This window comes from Castor canadensis, chromosome 15 (genome assembly GCF_047511655.1).
Source record: "Castor canadensis chromosome 15, mCasCan1.hap1v2, whole genome shotgun sequence".
Taxonomy (NCBI): Eukaryota; Metazoa; Chordata; class Mammalia; order Rodentia; family Castoridae; genus Castor; species Castor canadensis.
The window spans coordinates 34807165-34826385 of NC_133400.1; the positions used below are offsets into that span (position 1 = coordinate 34807165).

Genomic DNA, 19221 nt, shown 5'->3' on the forward strand with positions numbered 1-19221 from the left:
TGTATTGGGTGTTTTTCAGATAGGGTGAACTATATGTCCAGGGCTGGCTTTGAACCATGATCCTCCTGCTCTCTGACTTCTGAGTAGCTGGGATCACAGGTATGAGCCACCAGAGCCTGGCAACACAGGAGGCTCTTGTCTCGCCAGGCACTGGTGGCTCGCATTTGTAATCCTAGCTATGTGGGAGGCTGAAATTGGGAGAATCATAGTTCAAGGTAAATAGTTTGCGATATCCCATCTCCAAAATAACCAGAGAAAGATGGACTGGAGATGTGGCTCAAGTAGTAAGCATCTACTCTGTAAGCAAGAAGCCCTGAGTTCAAACCCTTGTCCCACAAAAAAACAAAAACAAATAAACCCCAGCATCTCATGAATTCATATTCCGATACTTAAAATAGTATAGTTCTAGTGCATTGTTCTGGACACCTTTTAAGAAAAGAAACTATCTTAAAGCAGACTTTTTCCCTTTGGGAAAAACCAGTCTCCATTGTCCCATAAACAATACTTATATGATGTACTAAGCAAGTGACAAAGCTGAATAGTAGCAACGTGGGCCAAAGTATATACGCCTTAGAATCTGGGAGGCTTTCAGGATGGCACTTTCAGTGGAATAACTCACCTTGTACTGTTCTGTAGGATGACTGAACAACAGCCTAACAAAATAAAATCTCACTAGCACACATGCGTTCAACAAATACTAAGAACTTACTATGTACTAGGCCTGTGTTTGAGTCTGCATACTTTTCAAAGGTTGGAAAGTATGGGGGAAAGAATAGAATTGGGGATTTTATTTTCCTTGGAAACCTGTATAAGCCTGGTGTGGTGGTGCATACTTAAAATCCCAGCTACTTGGGAGGTGGAGACAGGAGGACTGCAGTTTGAGGCCAGCCTGAGTAAAGTTATTGAGATTCTATCTCAAAAACAAAGTAAGACCAAAAAGGGCTAGGGGGTATAGCTCAAGTAGTGCTTTAAAGCAAGTGCAAGGCTCTGGGCTCAATCCCCAGTACCACAGAAAAAAGGGGAAACTGAAACTTACTTGATGTAGAGAGAGCTCTTAAGCTATACTTCTCAAGAACACATGGTATAAAAAACCTGGGTCAGTGATTTGGCTGCACTGATCACCACACACACATACACACACCCCAATCAAGATCCAGGGGCACAGTAAGCAGAAAGGAACTTTGGGTATGGCAGGCTCCTCCCATTTTCCCACCCACATGGAAGGCCTGGTTATTTGACTCAGTCTCATGGGCTCAACAACTCCTTAGAGCTGGGAAATAACCTGGGCTTGTCACTAGTCTACACCAGACAGGCAAAAACTAAAATATGCCACAGTGCACCTGAAATGTAACACCACTAGGTCATTTTACACAGCTGGAGAAGTGGGGACATAAGTACTATATGGGGTACTGAGCTTTTTATCAGGACTACTGAGATCAACTGTAAGGAAAATTTCAAATTTCCACTGACAACTCTGATGATGAATGGTGGATTTGGAGTCCAGGGACCCCTTTCAGACAGTGACATGCTCAGAAATTCCCACCTCAAGCCCCACTTCAAGGACACTGAGAGTAAGGCTGGAAAGTCCTGCTGTAAGCTGTTTTATGAAGCAAGCCAGCCAGGAATAGGTGTATTTAGTACTATCAAAAAGAATTTGTGTGTGTGTGGGGAGGTGGCCCAAACAATGAATACACATGTGAGTAAATGTAAAAATGATAAAAAAAAAAAAATCTGTAAGACACCAAACTTTCAATTAAAAAGTTATTTATTCAAAATATTTTCTACCAATTCTGATTCTATAACAAGTCAAATCAAGGAGTGAGGTTACAAGCAATAATTGATCAGACCTGCTGTACAGAGGATGGCAATCACCTCATAGCTCAGTAATGTCACACTAAGGATGACACCAAATTCAGCTCATTTACTTCTTCACAAATGGTTCATAATTGGTATACAGTACATCATGGTAAAAATTATTTTATAAAGCTTGTTTTCATGTTTCAGCTAAAAATTCATCTAATATAAAATGATATTGACTTTAAAAAGTACCCAAGCAATGACTTACATTTTTCTTGCAAAATTCAAGGATGTGATTGTTTGACGTTTCTTTACTGACCACGTATTAGTTAAGAACCACCTATAGCTCAGTGGCAGAGTGCTTGCTTAGCAAGCACAAGGCCCTAGGGCCCCATCCCCAGTATCATTAAAAAAAAAAAAAAAAGGACCACCTGAGATTGCTTTGCATCTCCACTCTTTGTTCCCAGTGATTAAAATATGCTGAAGACATAACAGAGCAAACACTAGAAACATATTTAGATTCCAAGGCCTACACACGTTTCTGACAAGTTTTAAAGATTTTGTGAATTTCAATATAATGTCTGTCCAGAATATGGGCATTAAAAATTGCTTTCTGAAGCATACACTCAAAGGAAACTCCTTAGTACTCTCAGCATCAAATAATTTGGAGAAGAACTAATCTCGCTCTCTTTTTGTGGTCTTGGAACCCAGGGCCTGCATACACTCCACAAGGCTCTATCACTGAGCTATGCCCTCAGCTGTAGATTCTCTCTAGATGGTTCAAGAAGTCAGTCTTTTCTCAACAGTTTCTTGATAAGCAACAAACCTTCTCAAATTCATCTTCACGTTGTCGAGGACACACAGCTGATCTGGACTGTATTTACCTCTCCCTTCTTTTCGTATCTGTAAAAAAAACCCCAAAAAACCAAACAAAATCATACATGATTTGGTGTTATTACTAATTCATTTAAATCAAGAAAGTATTTAATTTGGGATACATTTAACCATATTATAAATAAGACAGTTTCAAGAATTTGGTGGAACAGCTTTATTTTCAGGGTAAGAAGAGTATAGTACACGAAAAGTAAAGATAAATTTAGAATGTTTTGAGTTGTTGACTTCAAAAGAGTGAATTTTAGAACTAGTGGAGTGGTTCAAGAGGTAGAGTGCCTGCGCAGCAAGTGTGAGGCTCTGAGTTCAAACCCCAGTACCACCAAAAACAAATTGAAAGAATGAATTTTATGGCATGTGAATTCTGTCTCACCTCCCAAAGAGTGGCTCTCACTTTAGTGTAACAACATCACCTGAAAGCTGTGCTAAAAAGGGACTGGTGAGCCCATCCACTGAGTTTCTGACTCAGTAAGTCAGAAACTGAGACTCACATTTCAAACAAGGTACCAGGTGAGACTGATGCTGCTGGTAGGAGGAAGCACCTTTGAGAAACAATGCTTTAGATAAGTTGCCTTTTTTTTTTTTTTTTTGGTGGTACTGGGGTTTGAACTCAGGGCCTACACCTTGAGCCACTTTTTTGTAATTTTTTTTTTGAGATAGGGTCTTGTGAACTATTTGCTCAGGATGACTTCAAACTGAAATCCTCCTATCTTTGCCTCCTGAGTAGCTAAAATTATAGGCACGAGCCACCAGTGCCTGGCATGTTTTTTTTTTTTTAATTAGACAGTGTTTCACTATGTAGCCCAGGCTGGCCCCAAACTCAAGATCTTCCTGCCTCAGTCTGCCAAGTGCTTAGATTTTAGGCATGCACCAATGCCTAATAGGTAAGTTTTATTATACCATATGGTATTTTAGTTAAATGCAACTAGAGGCCAAATATGTACTGGATAGCCTTTAATGTGGCTCCATTTTCCACAAAAGGGCTTCATATAAAAAACTCTACAGTTAACTGCTGTGTGTGGTGTTACACATCCATAATCCCAGCAGGAGGGAGGCTGAGGCAGGAGGATTGTGAATTTGAGGCTACACTTTGAGACCTTGTCCAAAAAAAAATCCCTGAAACAAAACAAAACAAAAACCCTGAAGGCTAGGGCTAGGAGCATAGCTCAGTGGTAGAGTGCTTGCCTAGCTTGCATGAGGCCCTGGGTTTGATCCCCAATACTGAAAAATAAACAAACAAAACCAAAACCAAACAAGAATTGAAAAGTGTAGGCTAGCCTTTTGGCTAACAAATTTCATTAGGATTTTCTTCTTTTTTTTTTGTTTTTCTGAGGTACTGGGGCTTGAACTCAGAGCCTTCACTGTGAGCCACTCCACCAGCATTATTTTTGTGAAGAGTTTTTTGAGATAGGGTCTCACAGAACTATTTGCTTGGGTTGGGCTGGCTTCAAACTGCAATCCTCCTGATCTCTGCCTCCTGAGTAGCTAGGATTACAGGCATGAACCACTGGGGCTCGGCTCATTAGGACTTACTAGCTTTGAGAAGAGAAAAATGAAATATTACTACTATAGCAATGCATACTAATTAGGAAAATCAACCCAACAACAGACCTTCAGAGGTTTGGGGTTATTTTCCCAATTCATAGTTTACATAACTCCTTTCTAAGCATTTGCTTTTTGCAGTTTTAGTTGTTTTGCTTTGGGGGCTGGGGTTGGAACCCAGGCCAAGCCACACCCCCAGCCCTTCTGTAGAGTTGTGATGACTCTTACCTACATCTGCTTTCCTGGCAGCTGCAGAGAAATAGGGATTGTTTTCTACTCTTTATCTGGCAGGCTCCTTTCTAAAAGTTTAAAGATCCTATAGCTTTTTTTTTTTTTTTTTTTTGCAGTACAGGGGCTTGAACTAAGGTCCTTCATCTTGAGCCACTCCACCAGCCCTATTTTTGTGAAAGGTTTTTCAAGATAGGGTCTTGAGGAACTATTTGCCCGGGCTGGCTTTTTTTTCTTTTATTATTCATATGTGCATACAAGGCTTGGGTCATTTCTCCCCCATGCCCCCACCCCCTCCCTTACCATCCACTCCGCTCCCTCCCTCTCCCCCCCAGCCCCCTCAATACCCAGCAGAAACTATTTTGCCCTTATTTCAAATTTTGTTGTAGAGAGAGTATAAGCAATAGTAGGAAGGAACAAGGGTTTTTGCTGGTTGAGATAAGGATAGCTATACAGGGCATTGACTCACTGGCTTTGAACCTCGATATCCTGATTGCTGTCTCTGAGTAGCTAGGATTGCAGGCGTGAGCCACCAGCGCCCAGCAGGCCCACAGCTTTTAAGAACAATGTGGGACACCCTCCGTTACTGATATGAAAATATCTCTTGGATGCAGTGTTAAGTAAAAACACAAGTACTCTGACTATACTGTGTTGCTTTTTGGATAATAAAAGAAATACTAAAGTACATTTGTTTTTGCTTAAAGAAACATCATTCAACTTGGTTACATGTGAGGCAAGGAATAGTGGCAATAAAACCTCTCACTGTTTACAAAACAAGCAAACAAAACATGACAGGTTTGAACAAAGCATAATTGAGAGTATACTGTTCACTTTTTTTGAGGTACTGGGACTTGAACTCAGGGTCTATGCCTTGAGTCTCTCCACAAGCCCTTTTTGTGAAGTTTTTTTTTTTTAGAGCTAAGGTCTTTTGAACTATTTGCCCAGGCTGGTTTCAAAACTTGATCCTCCTGAGCTCTGCATCCTGAGTAGCTAGGATTACAGGTGTGAGCCACTGGCACCCAGCTGAGAGTATACTGTTCACTTTATTTCTTTTTCATTCACAACAGTCACTTACTTCTGTGAAGGTTAAAAACAGCAGCCATTGTTGCCAAGTTTTAAAATATAACATGCTAAAACATGACTGATGTCATTAACCATCTTATTAATATTAATGTTCTTAAAACAAAACTGATTTCAGATAAAACAAGTTGCCATTTTTTCTTATGCCTCAAATTTTTTTCAGGGGCTGGGGTGTATAGGGTCAGTGGGAGTGTTTTTGCCTTGCAAAAAACGATTGAAGGGGGCCGGGGAGGTGGCCCAAACAATGTATACATGTGAGTAAATGTAAAAATGATAAAATAAAAAAAAAAATTGCGGGTGAGCCTGTAGTGCCAGCTACTCAGAAGGAGACAGGTGGGTCACTGAAGCACAGGAGCTGGGAGCAGCTGGAAGATCAGTATGGGTGACACGCGAGGCCCTATCTGCAAATATATAAATGAATCAACTAACAGGCTGGAACTGGGAAAAAATATTAAACTTATCATAGAGTTCTAAGAGAAATAAATTCTAGGTCAGGTACTTGTTAAATAAAAGAAATAAAACAAAAACAGGGGAAGCAAATTTCTCATCAAAACCTCTATTCTCTTAACAAAAGATTTAGAAGCAAAAGTTTAATTTAAAATCTGGAGAATGGGAGGTAGGAGGGACTGGTGAGGTGGCATAAGCCTATAATCCTAGCTACTTGGAAGGCAAAGATCAGGAGATCTCAGTTCGAGGCCAGCCTGGGAAAAAAGTTTGTGAGACCCCCTCACCCCCACCTCAGCCAATGTCAGGGAGTGGTTGCACACACCTGTCATCCCAGCTACACAGAGAAGCACAAATGGGAGAAAAAAGGTCCAGGCTGGCATGGGCACAAAGTGAGACTCTGTCTCAAAAACAATCAACACAAAAAAGGGCTGGTGCAGTGGCTAAGGCCCAGCAAGCACAAGGTCCGAGATCAACCCCCAGTACTGAAAAAAAATGTCTAGGGGATAAGAAAGACTAATAAAGGGGTGAATTTGGTCAAAGTGCATTACATGTATGAATGAAAACATCCCAATAAAATCCTTTTGTACAATTAATATATGATAATAAAGAATTAAAAAATCTGAACTATAGTGCTGGGGATGCACCTCAGGAGTACAGAACTTGCACGGTAAAAAGGAAAAAAGTCTAAAATTAAAAAGGTAGATGGGCACACATGCCTGCAACCCCAGCTACTTGGGAGGCTGAGATTGGCAGGATCTCCATTTAAGGCCAGCCCAAGCAAACAGTTTGAGAGACTCCATCTTCAAAAATAACCAGAGTAATGGACTGGAGGAGGGGTTTAAGTGGTAAAGTGCTTGCTTTGCAAGCATGAAGCCTGAGTTCAAATCCCCACCTCACCAAAAAAAGGATAAAGTAATTCTCAACATGATTTAATTCTAAAATTGAGATTTAGACTAGGAGGAGAATAATACAATTCAAGTGTTTTTAGTTTCTAGAGGCTGGGGGCATGGTTCAGTGGTCAGCATGTGCTTAGCATGAGCAAGGCCCTGGGTTCCACATCCAGCACCAAAAATAAATAAATAAAATAAAACTCTGGGTTGGTCTCCTACTCACCCCCATAACTAAATAAAATGGCTAATGAAGCCATTATGTAGCTACATTCTCCAATACACAACAGCCTTAAGTTTATTCTTTTTCCTAAAACAAATATCCCCAACAATGAAACCAAGATATAACTACTACATGACATAAAATAAAGATGTATCTGAAGGAACTCAGAACACTACAGACTACAGCATTTACACATGCGAAAGGAACACACTGTTAACATTACTAAGCTGCTGAAGAAATGAAGAGCTTGTCAGAGCCATTCGGTTCTAACTCCAATGATCCAAAAGTTACTGCAATTATGACTCAGTCAACTGCACTTGCAAGGTACTGGGGTGAAGTGCTGCTAATCACAGAGATTATAGGAGTTTGTCACGCACATGCCTTTACAGGCAGACATGCCCCCCTGCCTAAAGAATGAGACTTACGTGTTTATAAATAAAGCAGCTACGAACCTTCGTTTTGAAGACTGGTTGGAATTCTTTCAGAGCAGATAACAGTTTAATTTGAACTGAGGCCCTTTCAGCTTCTTCACCGTCTGCAAAAACATCAAAGAGGGCATCCAAAGCTTCTCCTGCTACAACAAGGGAAGGGTCTTTGGTGGCAACATCAAGCAGAAAGCACCCAATGGTCTGGAAACAAGAAAGGCATGATAACGCGACTAATATCAGTCTCCAAAAGGAGCACTAACGCCAGTGTGCCAATAACTCACTATTTTATATAAAAGTGCCAAGGGAAAGGGGAACTTTCACAGGACCAAAGACGTGACAAATATTTGTAAACATACTAATTATAATAACAGCAAGATGAATTGAGTACATTAAAGTTGACACTCCTAAATAAAATGAACTAAGATCAATAAAGATATAGATAAACTGATTTTGGAAATCATTAAAGTGTCTCCTCAACCTACCTCAAAAAGCCTTTTCTATGGTGTTAAATGCACAGAAATCTTACCTCAAACAACAAAATTTGCTTTCAAAAGTATATGAAAAACATGCTAGGTGCAATAACTAGCCTGTAATCCCAGCTATTTGAGAGGAAGAGATTGGGAGGATTAAGATTCAAGATTAGCTCAAGCAAAAAGTTAGGGAGACTCCATCTCAAACAATAAGCTGGGCATGATGGTGCACACCTGTGATCCAAGATACACAGAGGCCATAGGTGGGAGGATCACAGTCTGAGGCCAGACCTGGGCAAAAACACGAGACTCTACCTAAAAAAACCAACTAAAGCAAAAAAAAAGGATTGGAAGCCTGGCTCAAATAGAGGAGTGCGTGCTTAGCAAGCACAAGAGCCTGAGTTCAAATCCTAGTACCACAAACAACAATACTTAATCTCATTTTGCTTCACTATCTTGGTTGACTTTTTTTCCTTGTTTTTTTTTTTTTGGTGGTAATGAGGTTTGAACTCAGGGCCTCACACTTGCTAGGCAGGCATTCTTACCAGTTGAGCCACACCACCAGCCTTTTTTGTGATGGGTTTTCTCGAGATAGGGTCTCTTGAACTATTTGCCTAAGGCTGGCTTTGAACCTCCTGATCTCTACCTTCTGAGTAGCTAGGATTATAGGCAAAGCATCAGTGTCCAGTTCTTGGTTGATTTTTGACTTCTACTCTTTCTTCTCTTTCCCTCAACCCCTATAATTTGCCAGGTAAAACACATCACTACCAATCTGCAAATTGTTCCAAAGTAACCTTATTTTAGTTTGACTGTTCTGCCATGTGTTTTCATGGCCATGTGCAACCTGATATTTACGGGTGTGTGTATGTGCAGAGATGCTCAGAACACTGGGTCCAAACCCAGTTGCACCATGAAGAACAGGGTGATTACAGGACAGGCAAAGAGCCCCTCATATTTAATGTCCTAGAGTGTAACAGGAAGCTTACAGCACCACCTATGAAGATGGTTTAAATCCAGACTTTAGTCTAACCTTCAGTTTGCAGGAAATACAGGACAGAGGAACATGGTTTACATGAGGAAGCAATCAGATAAATCCAGAAGGCTGGATACTCTGTGGGATGCTTATTTGGAGGTGAGGAGGACCAAGTGGTATGGGAGAGAACTACTGAGATCAAAGGATGTATAAGAACTGAAACCAAACAGAACTTGTGGAATTTACTGGATTAAACAAACTATCTACCAGTGTATGTTTTTGAGTGAACTAGAAAATTATGAATATGGACCAGGTGTTATTAAGAAATGCTACTAATTTATAAGGCATAATAATGGCAGTTACATAAGAAACTGTCCCTTTGTAAGAGATGCATATTCAACCAATAAGAAGAATACACAGTGTCTTTTAATTATTTTTAACCTTCTTTTCTTTTCTTTTTCCTTTTTTTTTTTTTTGTGGTCCTGGGGCTTGAACTCAGAGCCTTCACCTTGAGCCACTCCACTAGCCCTATTTTATGAATGTTTTTTTCGAGATAGGGTTTAGAGGAACTATTTCCCCAGGCTGGCTAGGAATCAAGATCTACCTGACCTCTGCCTCCTGAATAGCTAGGATTACAGGTGTGAGGCACCAGTGCCCAGCTTTTTAACTTTTAAAAAAAAAATGTTTTGGTGGTACTGGGGTTTGACTCAGGGCTTGAGCTTGCTAGGCAGGTGGTCTACTGCTTGAGCCACTCCACCAGCCCTACCATAATTTGTCTTTATGATAAACATATGATGGAATATTAACTGTTTAATCTGTTTATGAGTATACAAAATTCACTGCACTTTCTCTACTTTTTTCCATGTTTGGAAAAGTGACACTATAAAACCATGTATCTGAGAAAGTGTTGCTGTTGCATTAAAGTGACCCTTGACAACGACATGTGCTCATCTGTATATGTGCACGCATTCATGCCACGTAGCCACATTCTCTCTACTTGTACATACTTCTCAAAAGCTCCTGGCATGGAAAGCAAGGACCAGGTGGCAGTGGCTGTCCCTCTGAAGGCAAAGGGGGAACTGAAGTGTAAGGAGTGCAGGTGAATCTTTTCACTGCATGCTTCTGTACTTTTCCTGAGCAACCATGCTGAGATCAAATACAGTATCTGCTGAGTGCAAATACAGTTAAGACTGTCGATTTGTGGATTTATTATATGTGGTTTTGACAAAGCATGGTAAAATAAATAAGTACAAAAATTAAAGGGAATTTCAAAAATAAAAATTTTAAAAGTGCACACATGCGTTATGTAGCTTAGTTCATGCCAGGAACTCAGTCCATCCTGCATTACTGTCAGTTGTGTTCAAATCATGTGATCTGCTAAGTGTTTCCCTGCCCTTGATTTTGTGAAAATCTTCTTCCCCAAAACTAAATGGTGCCCTGAAAGCAAGGTAAAATTTATAGTAATCCTCCCAAGACAAAAAGGGCATGTAATGTGATTAAGTGATAAAGTGGAAAGCTTAGATTTGTTGCAAGGCAGCATGTCTGTAGTGAAAGTTGTACAGCATTATGGGAAAATGACTTAAGCACCTGCAGTACAGTGCTGAACTCTATGCATCTGTATCTGCGGCTTTTCATCACTAGCAGGTACCAAGGGTTTGCTGTCTGCCGAGTGAATTCCTTCCTAGTGGACTGGCTCTACCAGAGTTGTTGTTTACAAATTCTGGTGTGACATTAGAATCACCTGTGTGGTAGTTGTCAGGATGTGCTTCCATGGCACACAAGGAAAGCTGGGTGGACTGTTCACCAGCAGGATAACACAACTCACAAACACTTTACACAGCCTCAAGAACAAAAGGCAGTTTTAACAACTCTGCATTTGGCTTTCCACTGAAGACAAATTTATTTTTGAAAAAGCACTTCCAGACTAAAGTTAAATGGCAGGACTGGAGGCATGGCTGAAGTGGTAGAGCATTTGCTTAGCAAGCTCAAGGCCCCGAGTTCAAACCCCAGTACTGCAAAAAAACAAAAAGAGTTAAACGGCAAAATGAGGGTTGACTTTTTAGTACTTATATACTACCTGAAGCTACATCAAGCTGAAGGGTACATTCTAATATTATAACTGAATGAGCAACGTTTTTTGTTGTTTTTTTGGGGGGGCTTGAACTCAGGGCCTATACCTTGAGCCACTCCACCAGCCCTATCTTTGTGAAGGGTTTTTTCGAGATAGGGTTTTGCAAACTATTTGCTCAGGCTGGCTTGGATTCACCATCCTCCTGAGCTCTGCCTCCTGAGTAACTAGGATTACAGGTGTGAGCCACTGGCACCCAGTCTGAATGAGTAATTTCTTGGTACAATGTCTTCTCATCATGCCCACGAAAATTCTTAAAAGCCCTACGCCAATAGGCACTCCCCTCAGCCCCTCCACCTTCCCTCATTACTGATCATTTTAGCTTAGAAGAAACTGCTTTACCTTAAGAGTTTCAAGAGTCCCACACTCTCTGGCTAGGACACTGCCCGTGATTCCTAAGATGCTGACGACATTCACTCTCACTCCGACATTGCTGCTATGAATGCCTGCTTTGCACAGCGTCATCAGCTGCTCAGGCGTCATGCACTGTGGAGCAAGAAGGGGAGATTATTTTAGTGTCAGACTTGACTGGTTCCAATGGCAAGTGAAAGCAGATGGACGGGATCTCCTCTGTATGCTGCATGGCATCCTGAGCAGCGTAAGGAACATGGTAGAGAAGCTGTTATGGATTCTGACCACTTCTAAATATGGCTGGCAGCAGGTGGAGTGGCTCAAGTGGTAAAAGCGCCTGCCTAGCAAGTGTGAGGCCTTGAGTTCAAACTCCAGTGCTGCCAGACAAAAAAGAAAAAAAAATCAAATACAGTTGGCAATTCCAAACTAAGATGAGCCTGCTCATGTTCTGTCACTATTTATCCACTTCATAAAAGGGGTTCAGGTCCCACTAGCTTCAACTGAAGACTTTCATTCCACGTGTACACAGCTAAACAGATTTTAGTTTCTTTCTAATATTGATTGTAAGTGCTTTGAAAGTATAACCAGGCGCAGTGACTCAAACCTGTGATCCCAGGTACTCAGGAGACAGAAACTGGGAGGGATTGAGGTTTGAGGCCAGCCAGAGCAAAGAGTCAGCAAGATCCCATCTCAACAAATAAGCCAGGCATCATGGTGAGTCCCTGTAATCCCAGCTACACAAGATCATGGTCTGAGGCCAGTCTTAAGACCCTATCTGAAAAATAACTAAAGCAAAAAGGACTGTGTGGCTCAAGTGATAGAGCACCTGCCTAGCAAGTGCAAGGCCCTGAGTTCAAACCCTAATACCATAAAAAACATTTTGAAAGAATAAACAGAACAACATAGCTTTAACTAAAATTTTGTTGCTGCTAAACAAGTTAGAACTTTCTTTGAGATGTTTCTGTTGTAAATTTTAAGGACTGCAAAAACCATTAAATTACACAGTGCTTCGTCTACCATGTGGTGATGATTTCCAGCTTGAGTTAATTTAAGCACACACTTAGGTGCAGGTACCAATGGTTGAATGTCACATGGCTGGCCTATCTCCTACAAGCAACAGCACAGCATGGAGATAGGCAGATATCCTGGCTTCTAATCCACTAAATTGTCCATTTGCCCATCAGGAAGATGGGGTGATAGAAGTATTCACCAAAGAGTTGCTGCAGGGATTAAACAGTACCAATGAAATACTCACTACCATTTGTAAAACCACTGCACAGTTCTAAAACCTCACTCACTTCTGAATCATTTTCATGGCTTCTGTCTAACCTAAAAGTAACAGCTAATGTGCCAAGTTTCTCAGAAAATACCATAATGACAGAAGTGGCACAAATGGTGGAATTCCTCAAAGCTAGGACAAGACTGCTATGAATGGTAACGGTGCACTGCGCTATTACCAGAACTCACAAAGAAGCTGCCAGACATATACGAACCAATACGGTAGAGAACTAGACAGGGAAGTCAAGAGGCTAAACTCTGCTGTGCTGCCACTCAGCACATCGCCTGCTCTGTGTCCTCACCTGCTAAGCACAGGACACCCAGGTTGTTTTGGCTCTTAATCCTCTGTGCTCTGCCTGGCTACACAATGAGCTTGAGGATCCAGGATCTTAACATATATGAATAATTACATTAACTGAATATAAGATTTGTTCTTTCTTTTGGCAGTACTGGGGTTTGAACTCAGGGCCTCAGGTTTACTAGACAAGCAGTCTACCACTTAAGTCACACTTCCAGCCCTTATGCTTTTAGTTTTTCAGATAGAGTCTTGTGCTTTTATCCAGGCTGGCCTTGGACCAGGAGCCTCCTATCTCTGCTTCTTGAGTAGCTGAGACTGCAGGCATGTGCCATGCTATAACTGGTTAAGTATGAACTGTCTCTTTTTTTTGAGATGGGTCTAGCTATGTAGCCTAGGCTGGCATTGAACTTACATTCCTCCTGCTGGGATTACAAGTATGTGCCATCACACCCAACTTGACCAATTTTCTTTAATCAGTAAAAATACCTTAGCCAGATCCTGTGGCTCATGCCTATAATCCTAGCAACTTTGAAGGCTGAGATCAGGAGGCTCAAGATATGAGGCCAGCCCAGGTACATAGTTACCAAGACCCCATTTATAAAATAACCATACTGGAGACATGGCTCAAATAGTAGAATGCCTGCTTTGCAAGTGCAAAGCCAAGTTCAAACCCCAGTTCCACCAAAAACAAATAAAAATAAACCCAATATTCCTAAAGGCCCTGCAGTATAAGGTTTTCTGATTCTCCGAACAGTCATAGTATGCCTAACAATCATTCATCTTTCATTTGCTCTGGTTATTTTGGAGACATGGTCTCACAAACTATTTGCCAGGGTTGGCCTCAAACCATGATCCTCCCAATGTCAGCCTTTCAAGTATTTAAGATTGTAGACATGAGGCACGGGTGTCCAGCCACAAAGGAACTTCTTAAATAATAAAAAAATACTATTTTTTAAAAAAGAATAGTAAATATGAAGTCAGGCGCCAGTGGCTTATGCCTGTACTCCCAGCTACTCAGGTGACAGAGAACAGGAGGACCATGGTTCAAAGCCAGCCCAGGCAAATAGTTCACAAGACTCTATCTTAAAAACCCTTCACAGAAAAGGACTGATGCAGTGGCTCAAGGTGCAGGCCCTGCGTTCAAACCCCAGTACTACAAAAATAAATAAATAAATAAATAAATAAATAAATAAATAACAAATAAAATAGTAAAAATGACAGCAAAGTTTATTAGGAAAGTAATACACTTTCAATAGACTAAAAGCAAGTTGTCTCAGAAACTGAGGTTGGAATGACTAGAATACATGTGAACATGAAGTTAACAGCATCCACTACAATAAACACTGAAACATCACTCCCACTAAGGTCTGTGATAAGGCAGAGTTTGGAAAGCACTGCCCTCAGAGGCATGGTCAATGCAGGACCAAGGTAAAGACAGACAAGACCACTGGAGCAAACGAGGGCCAAAAGCTACACTGCCAGGGTACTAGAAGGATAATCTAAGGTAGACTGAAGTTACTTAGACAAACAGTGGTCACCAGCAGGAATCCCCCAGATGAGGCAAGAGGACTATAACCAAAAGAAAGGGTGGTGGAGTCCAGTGACATGTTAACTAGAGTGATATATTAATAACTGAAGGGCCTTATGTTAGAAAGGAGGGACAATAAAATGGTTTAGAACAGTGATTCTCAAACTTAGGCAATCTCAAATTTAAGCAATCTGCTGGGGCCCTCCTCAAAGTTTCTTCTTTAGTAGGTCAGGGGTTAGGCCTCAGAATTTGCCTTTGCCTGCAAAAAACAAAGAACACCAACCCCAGAAAAATAGGCCAAAGACAGGGACAACTACAGAAAAAAGAAATGTCAAAGGTCCTAGGGCACATGAAAAGATATACAGCCCTCTCATCACCCCGATAAAGAGAGATGCAAATTAAAACTGAGAAACTGTCACCTATTAAATTGGTAAAAATCCAACATTTTAGCAACACACTGCTGATGAGGTTATGGCAAAAAAGTACTTGGGAAGTGGAGGCAGGGGGATGGAGAGTTGAAAGCCAGCCTAGACTCAAAAAAAACAACTGGCGATGGATAGAAAAGAAAAGAAAAGAAGTTGCATGGACACAAAAGCACCTGTGTGTGTTGCCGATAGTGGAAAGGAGGGAGAGCTTCACTTTTTATTTTAAGCACCTGTTGTCTTTTTACAACGATCTTGTATTATTCTTGAAACATAAATAAGTACTTTAAGAAATAGTTAAGTAGAGCTGGAGGTGTGGCTCAGATGGTAGAGTGCCTGTTTTGCAAGTTTGAAGCCCCGAGTTCAAAACCCAGTACCACCAAAAAAAAAAAAAATTAAGTAATAAATTTGCTTCCAACATGCAGACTCTTTTCAAGTTTCATGTGAGAAGTTTAGAAAATCTTACCTGAGGAATGTTCTTGGAGGCCATTGTTTGCAAAAGGGCTCTCAAGGCACTACTTATGGCTTCTAGAAAGTCAGCATGTTTTGCAAAATCTAAAAAAAAGTACCATAAAACACAAAATGAAGTACAAGTTTTCTTGCTCCAAGACAAGCTATTTTGTAGAAAAACAGCATCAAAACAAAAAGCATGTAAATGTTAGCATATGCTATCATTAATAAAAACATTCTTAGTATTTAAGCCAAATGTTTAGTTAACAGTCCCCTGAACACTGCACACACAATCTGAAAATGACCACAGCTGAAATAGTCACAGCTAGCAAGTGTTCTATAGATGGTCCTTGATCTGGGGTGCTGGGTTCCAGTTTGAAATAGGACAGACCTAAGCCAGCACTGCGAATGAGTTCAGTTTCCTGCAGATGTCCACCAGGGTGGTAGCAGGTACGCAGTCGCCTCCCACACCAGTACTCTTCTTGCCAACCCAAGCCCATTAGTGGGCCAGGCCACCATGCCTCCCTGGTCTTTACTGACCCAGCATCCTCTGCTCCTGTTGTCACTCTTCTCCTACGTCCCTTTTTCCCACATAGGACAAGATGAACAGAAACAATAAATGATTGTGCTGGCACAGTTGTAGGCAAGGTGAACCAGCTCCCTGACCCCTTTTACGGAAAGGGAGAGCAAGTCACTTGCTGTTGTAACTTCCAAAAATGTCACAGCAATATTTCTGGTCTTGTGTGATCCTTTGGAATCTTGCTACTTTTCATAAAGATGTGGAGTCTGTTTCTTGGAATCTAGGTGCGACTCTGTGACATCTTCAACTAACAGCACATGAATGACAGACAGGTCATAAAAGGCAGTATGACTTGCACCTGACTCTCATGTACGTGTTTTTTTCCTCTCTCAACTTGAAAGGTCTGGGTCACATGAGTCACCCATGGGCGTTTCATCTGACAATCCCAGCCCAAGTGTCCAATGTGAGAGAACAAGACTTCCAGTGAGTCTGGCTCATGGCCTTTGAATTTTCCAGCAGACTACTATCTCGCCACTAAACAGAAGGGACACTTTACACCAGAAAAGTCTGTGTGTGTGTACAGGGGTCTCCTGTGCATTGCAGGGGGTTTCCCAGCACCCTTGGCCTCTACCCTTCAGATAACAATAACAACCTCCAAGTTGTAACAACTCAAAATACCCACAGACGCTGTTGAACATCCCTGGGAGTGGGTGCAAACTGCCCCTACTCAAGAGTCACTGCCCTAGACTATGTGGAGGTGGGGATACCTTACCTCCACTGTTCTCCTGGCCCAGATAAACTGAGAGAAGTAAGTAGGGATGACCGTTCTGTCTTGTTTTGAAATGGGCTCATACTATGTTTTCAATCTGCTCTAGAACTAAGGGGCTCAGCTGATCTTCCTGTTTCAGCCTCCTGAGTGGCTTGAGACAACAGGCGAGTGCCACCATGTTGTTTCATTACTATCGTTTTAAGCCACAAATTTTTTTTTTTTTTTTTTGTGGATTGGGGTTTGAACTCAGGGCCTACACCTTGAGCCACTCCAACAGCCCTTTTTGTGAAGGGTTTTTTCGAGATAGGGTCTTGCAAACTATTGGCTTGGGCTGGCTTCAAAAGGTGACCCTCCTGATCTCTGTCTTCTGAGTAGGCATGAGTCACTGGCACCTGGCTAAGTCACAAAGTTTTGGGGTGATTTGTTTTATAGGAGAAGCACCTTGACTTTCTCTCCTGTGGTGCCTGGGACCTTGTCCCAGTTCTGATTTTCAGGTTGCTTGGATGAGAGACAGGCAGTTTTCCACCATTTTTTTCCTCTGAGACAAGGTTTCGCCATGTAGCTGAGGTTGGCCTCAAATTCCCAGTCCTCCTGCCTCAGTTTCCTGTGTGTTGGTATTATAAGTGAGTCCCACCATGTCTGGCCCCACAAATTTTAATCCAGGCTTATTTTATCTTCTGGCCTTTCATTTTCAGGTATATATTATATACCAATGTAGGGGGCTTCCTATAATTATCACAAGACAGACAACAGGCTAGCTTCAGGAATAGACAGATCTGGGAGAAAACCTCATCTGCCATTATATGCTCCCTCTCACTTCACTTCCTCAGATCAGCTTTTCTACACTTGCTGAAAGCAGCACCTTGCCCTGCTCTGCTGTTACAAAATGACACTAAGCTTCATGTCAGAGTCTGAGCTCTGTGGACCAGTGGCCCTGCTACCAGGATCCTCACCTCTTCATGTGTGACATAATGCACGTGTTCAAGAAACCTATTTTAAACAACGAGCGGTCTGGAAGAGGTTCTTTAACCTCTCTAAATCTCACTGGAAAGGATGAATCATGCCCATCTCCTAAAACCTGGCATCTAACAGGCATTCAAACACTGGTGTGAGTTGTCACCATTAAACTTTAAAATTACCATACTGGCACTCACATGTACATTATATTTAACATCCTTCACTTTCAGGAAAATAAGCATTATTTTTAGTTCAACATGCTAACCAATACACCATTTTTCACTATGTGAATCCACATTTTACATAAGGAAAATATGTGAGCAAGGTTTGTTCACGTTTCTGGTCATTCATCCAAATTTGGGAAAGGAACTTCAAACCATCCTGTCTTTCAACTAAATTTCAGTAAACAGTTAGCAGAGGTGGTCTTCTCAGAGAAATTATGGAAATGTTAAAAGAAATTAAACATATGGGTCATGGTGGCTCATGTTAGCAATCATAGCGACTCAGGAGGCGAGATTGGGAGGATCAAGGCTGGAAGCCAGCCCAGGCAAAAAGTTACTGAGACTCCATCTCAATAAATAAGATGGGTATAGCTGGGTGCTGCCTGTAATCCTAGCTACTCAGGAGGCAGTGATCAGGTTTGAAGTTAGCCCGAGAAAATAGTTCGTGAGACCCTAACTAAAAAAAAAATCCTTCACAAAAAAATAGGGCTGGTGGAGTGGCTCAAAGTGAAGGCCCTAAGTTCAAGCCCCAGTATCTCACACACACACACACACACACACACACACACACACACACACACACACACACATACACAAAAGCTGGGTGTGGTGGTGTGTGCCTGTTATTCCAGCTCCTTAGGAGGCCCTAAGTACAAGAGGATCATGTTTTGCTCATGGATTGGTAGAATCAACATAGTAAAAATGTCGATACTCCCCAAAGTAATCTACATGTTTAATGCAATTCCCATCAAAATTCCAATGACATTCATTAAAGAGATTGAAAAATCTACTGTGAAATTTATATGGAAACACAAGAGGCCACGAATAGCCAAGGCAATACTCAGTCAAAAGAACAATGCAGGAGGTATCACAATACCTAACTTCAAACTATATTACAAAGCAATAACAATAAAAACAGCATGGTACTGGCACAAAAACAGACATGAAGACCAGTGGAACAGAATAGAGGATCCAGATATGAAGCCACACAACTATGAGCAACTTATCTTTGACAAAGGAGCTAAAAATATATGATGGAGAAATAGCAGCCTCTTCAACAAAAATTGCTGGGAAAACTGGTTAGCAGTCTGCAAAAAACTGAAACTAGATCCATGTATATCACCCTATACCAAGATTAACTCAAAATGGATCAAGGATCTTAATATCAGACCCCAAACTCTTAAGTGGATACAAGAAAGAGTAGGAAATACTCTGGAGTTAGTAGGTATAGGTAAGAACTTTCTCAATGAAACCCCAGCAGCACAGCAACTAAGAGATAGCATAGATAAATGGGACCTCATAAAACTAAAAAGCTTCTGTTCATCAAAAGAAA

At 41.3% G+C, this 19221-nt stretch overlaps 1 protein-coding gene across 2 annotated transcripts in view; it reads right to left on the minus strand.

Moving 5' to 3' along the window:
• Positions 1 to 1747: 1747 nt before the first annotated feature.
• Positions 1748 to 19221, minus strand: part of Heatr3 (HEAT repeat containing 3) — a 38291-nt gene continuing 20817 nt past the window's right edge. For both annotated transcript variants that reach the window (XM_074056034.1, XM_020179716.2), the window contains exons 12-15: positions 15438 to 15526; positions 11437 to 11580; positions 7548 to 7724; positions 1748 to 2700 (exon numbers count right to left, since the gene is read on the minus strand). In XM_074056034.1, coding sequence (XP_073912135.1) covers positions 2578 to 2700; positions 7548 to 7724; positions 11437 to 11580; positions 15438 to 15526 — 533 coding nt within the window. In that variant the 3' untranslated portion in view covers positions 1748 to 2577. The remainder of the gene's footprint in view (positions 2701 to 7547; positions 7725 to 11436; positions 11581 to 15437; positions 15527 to 19221) is intronic.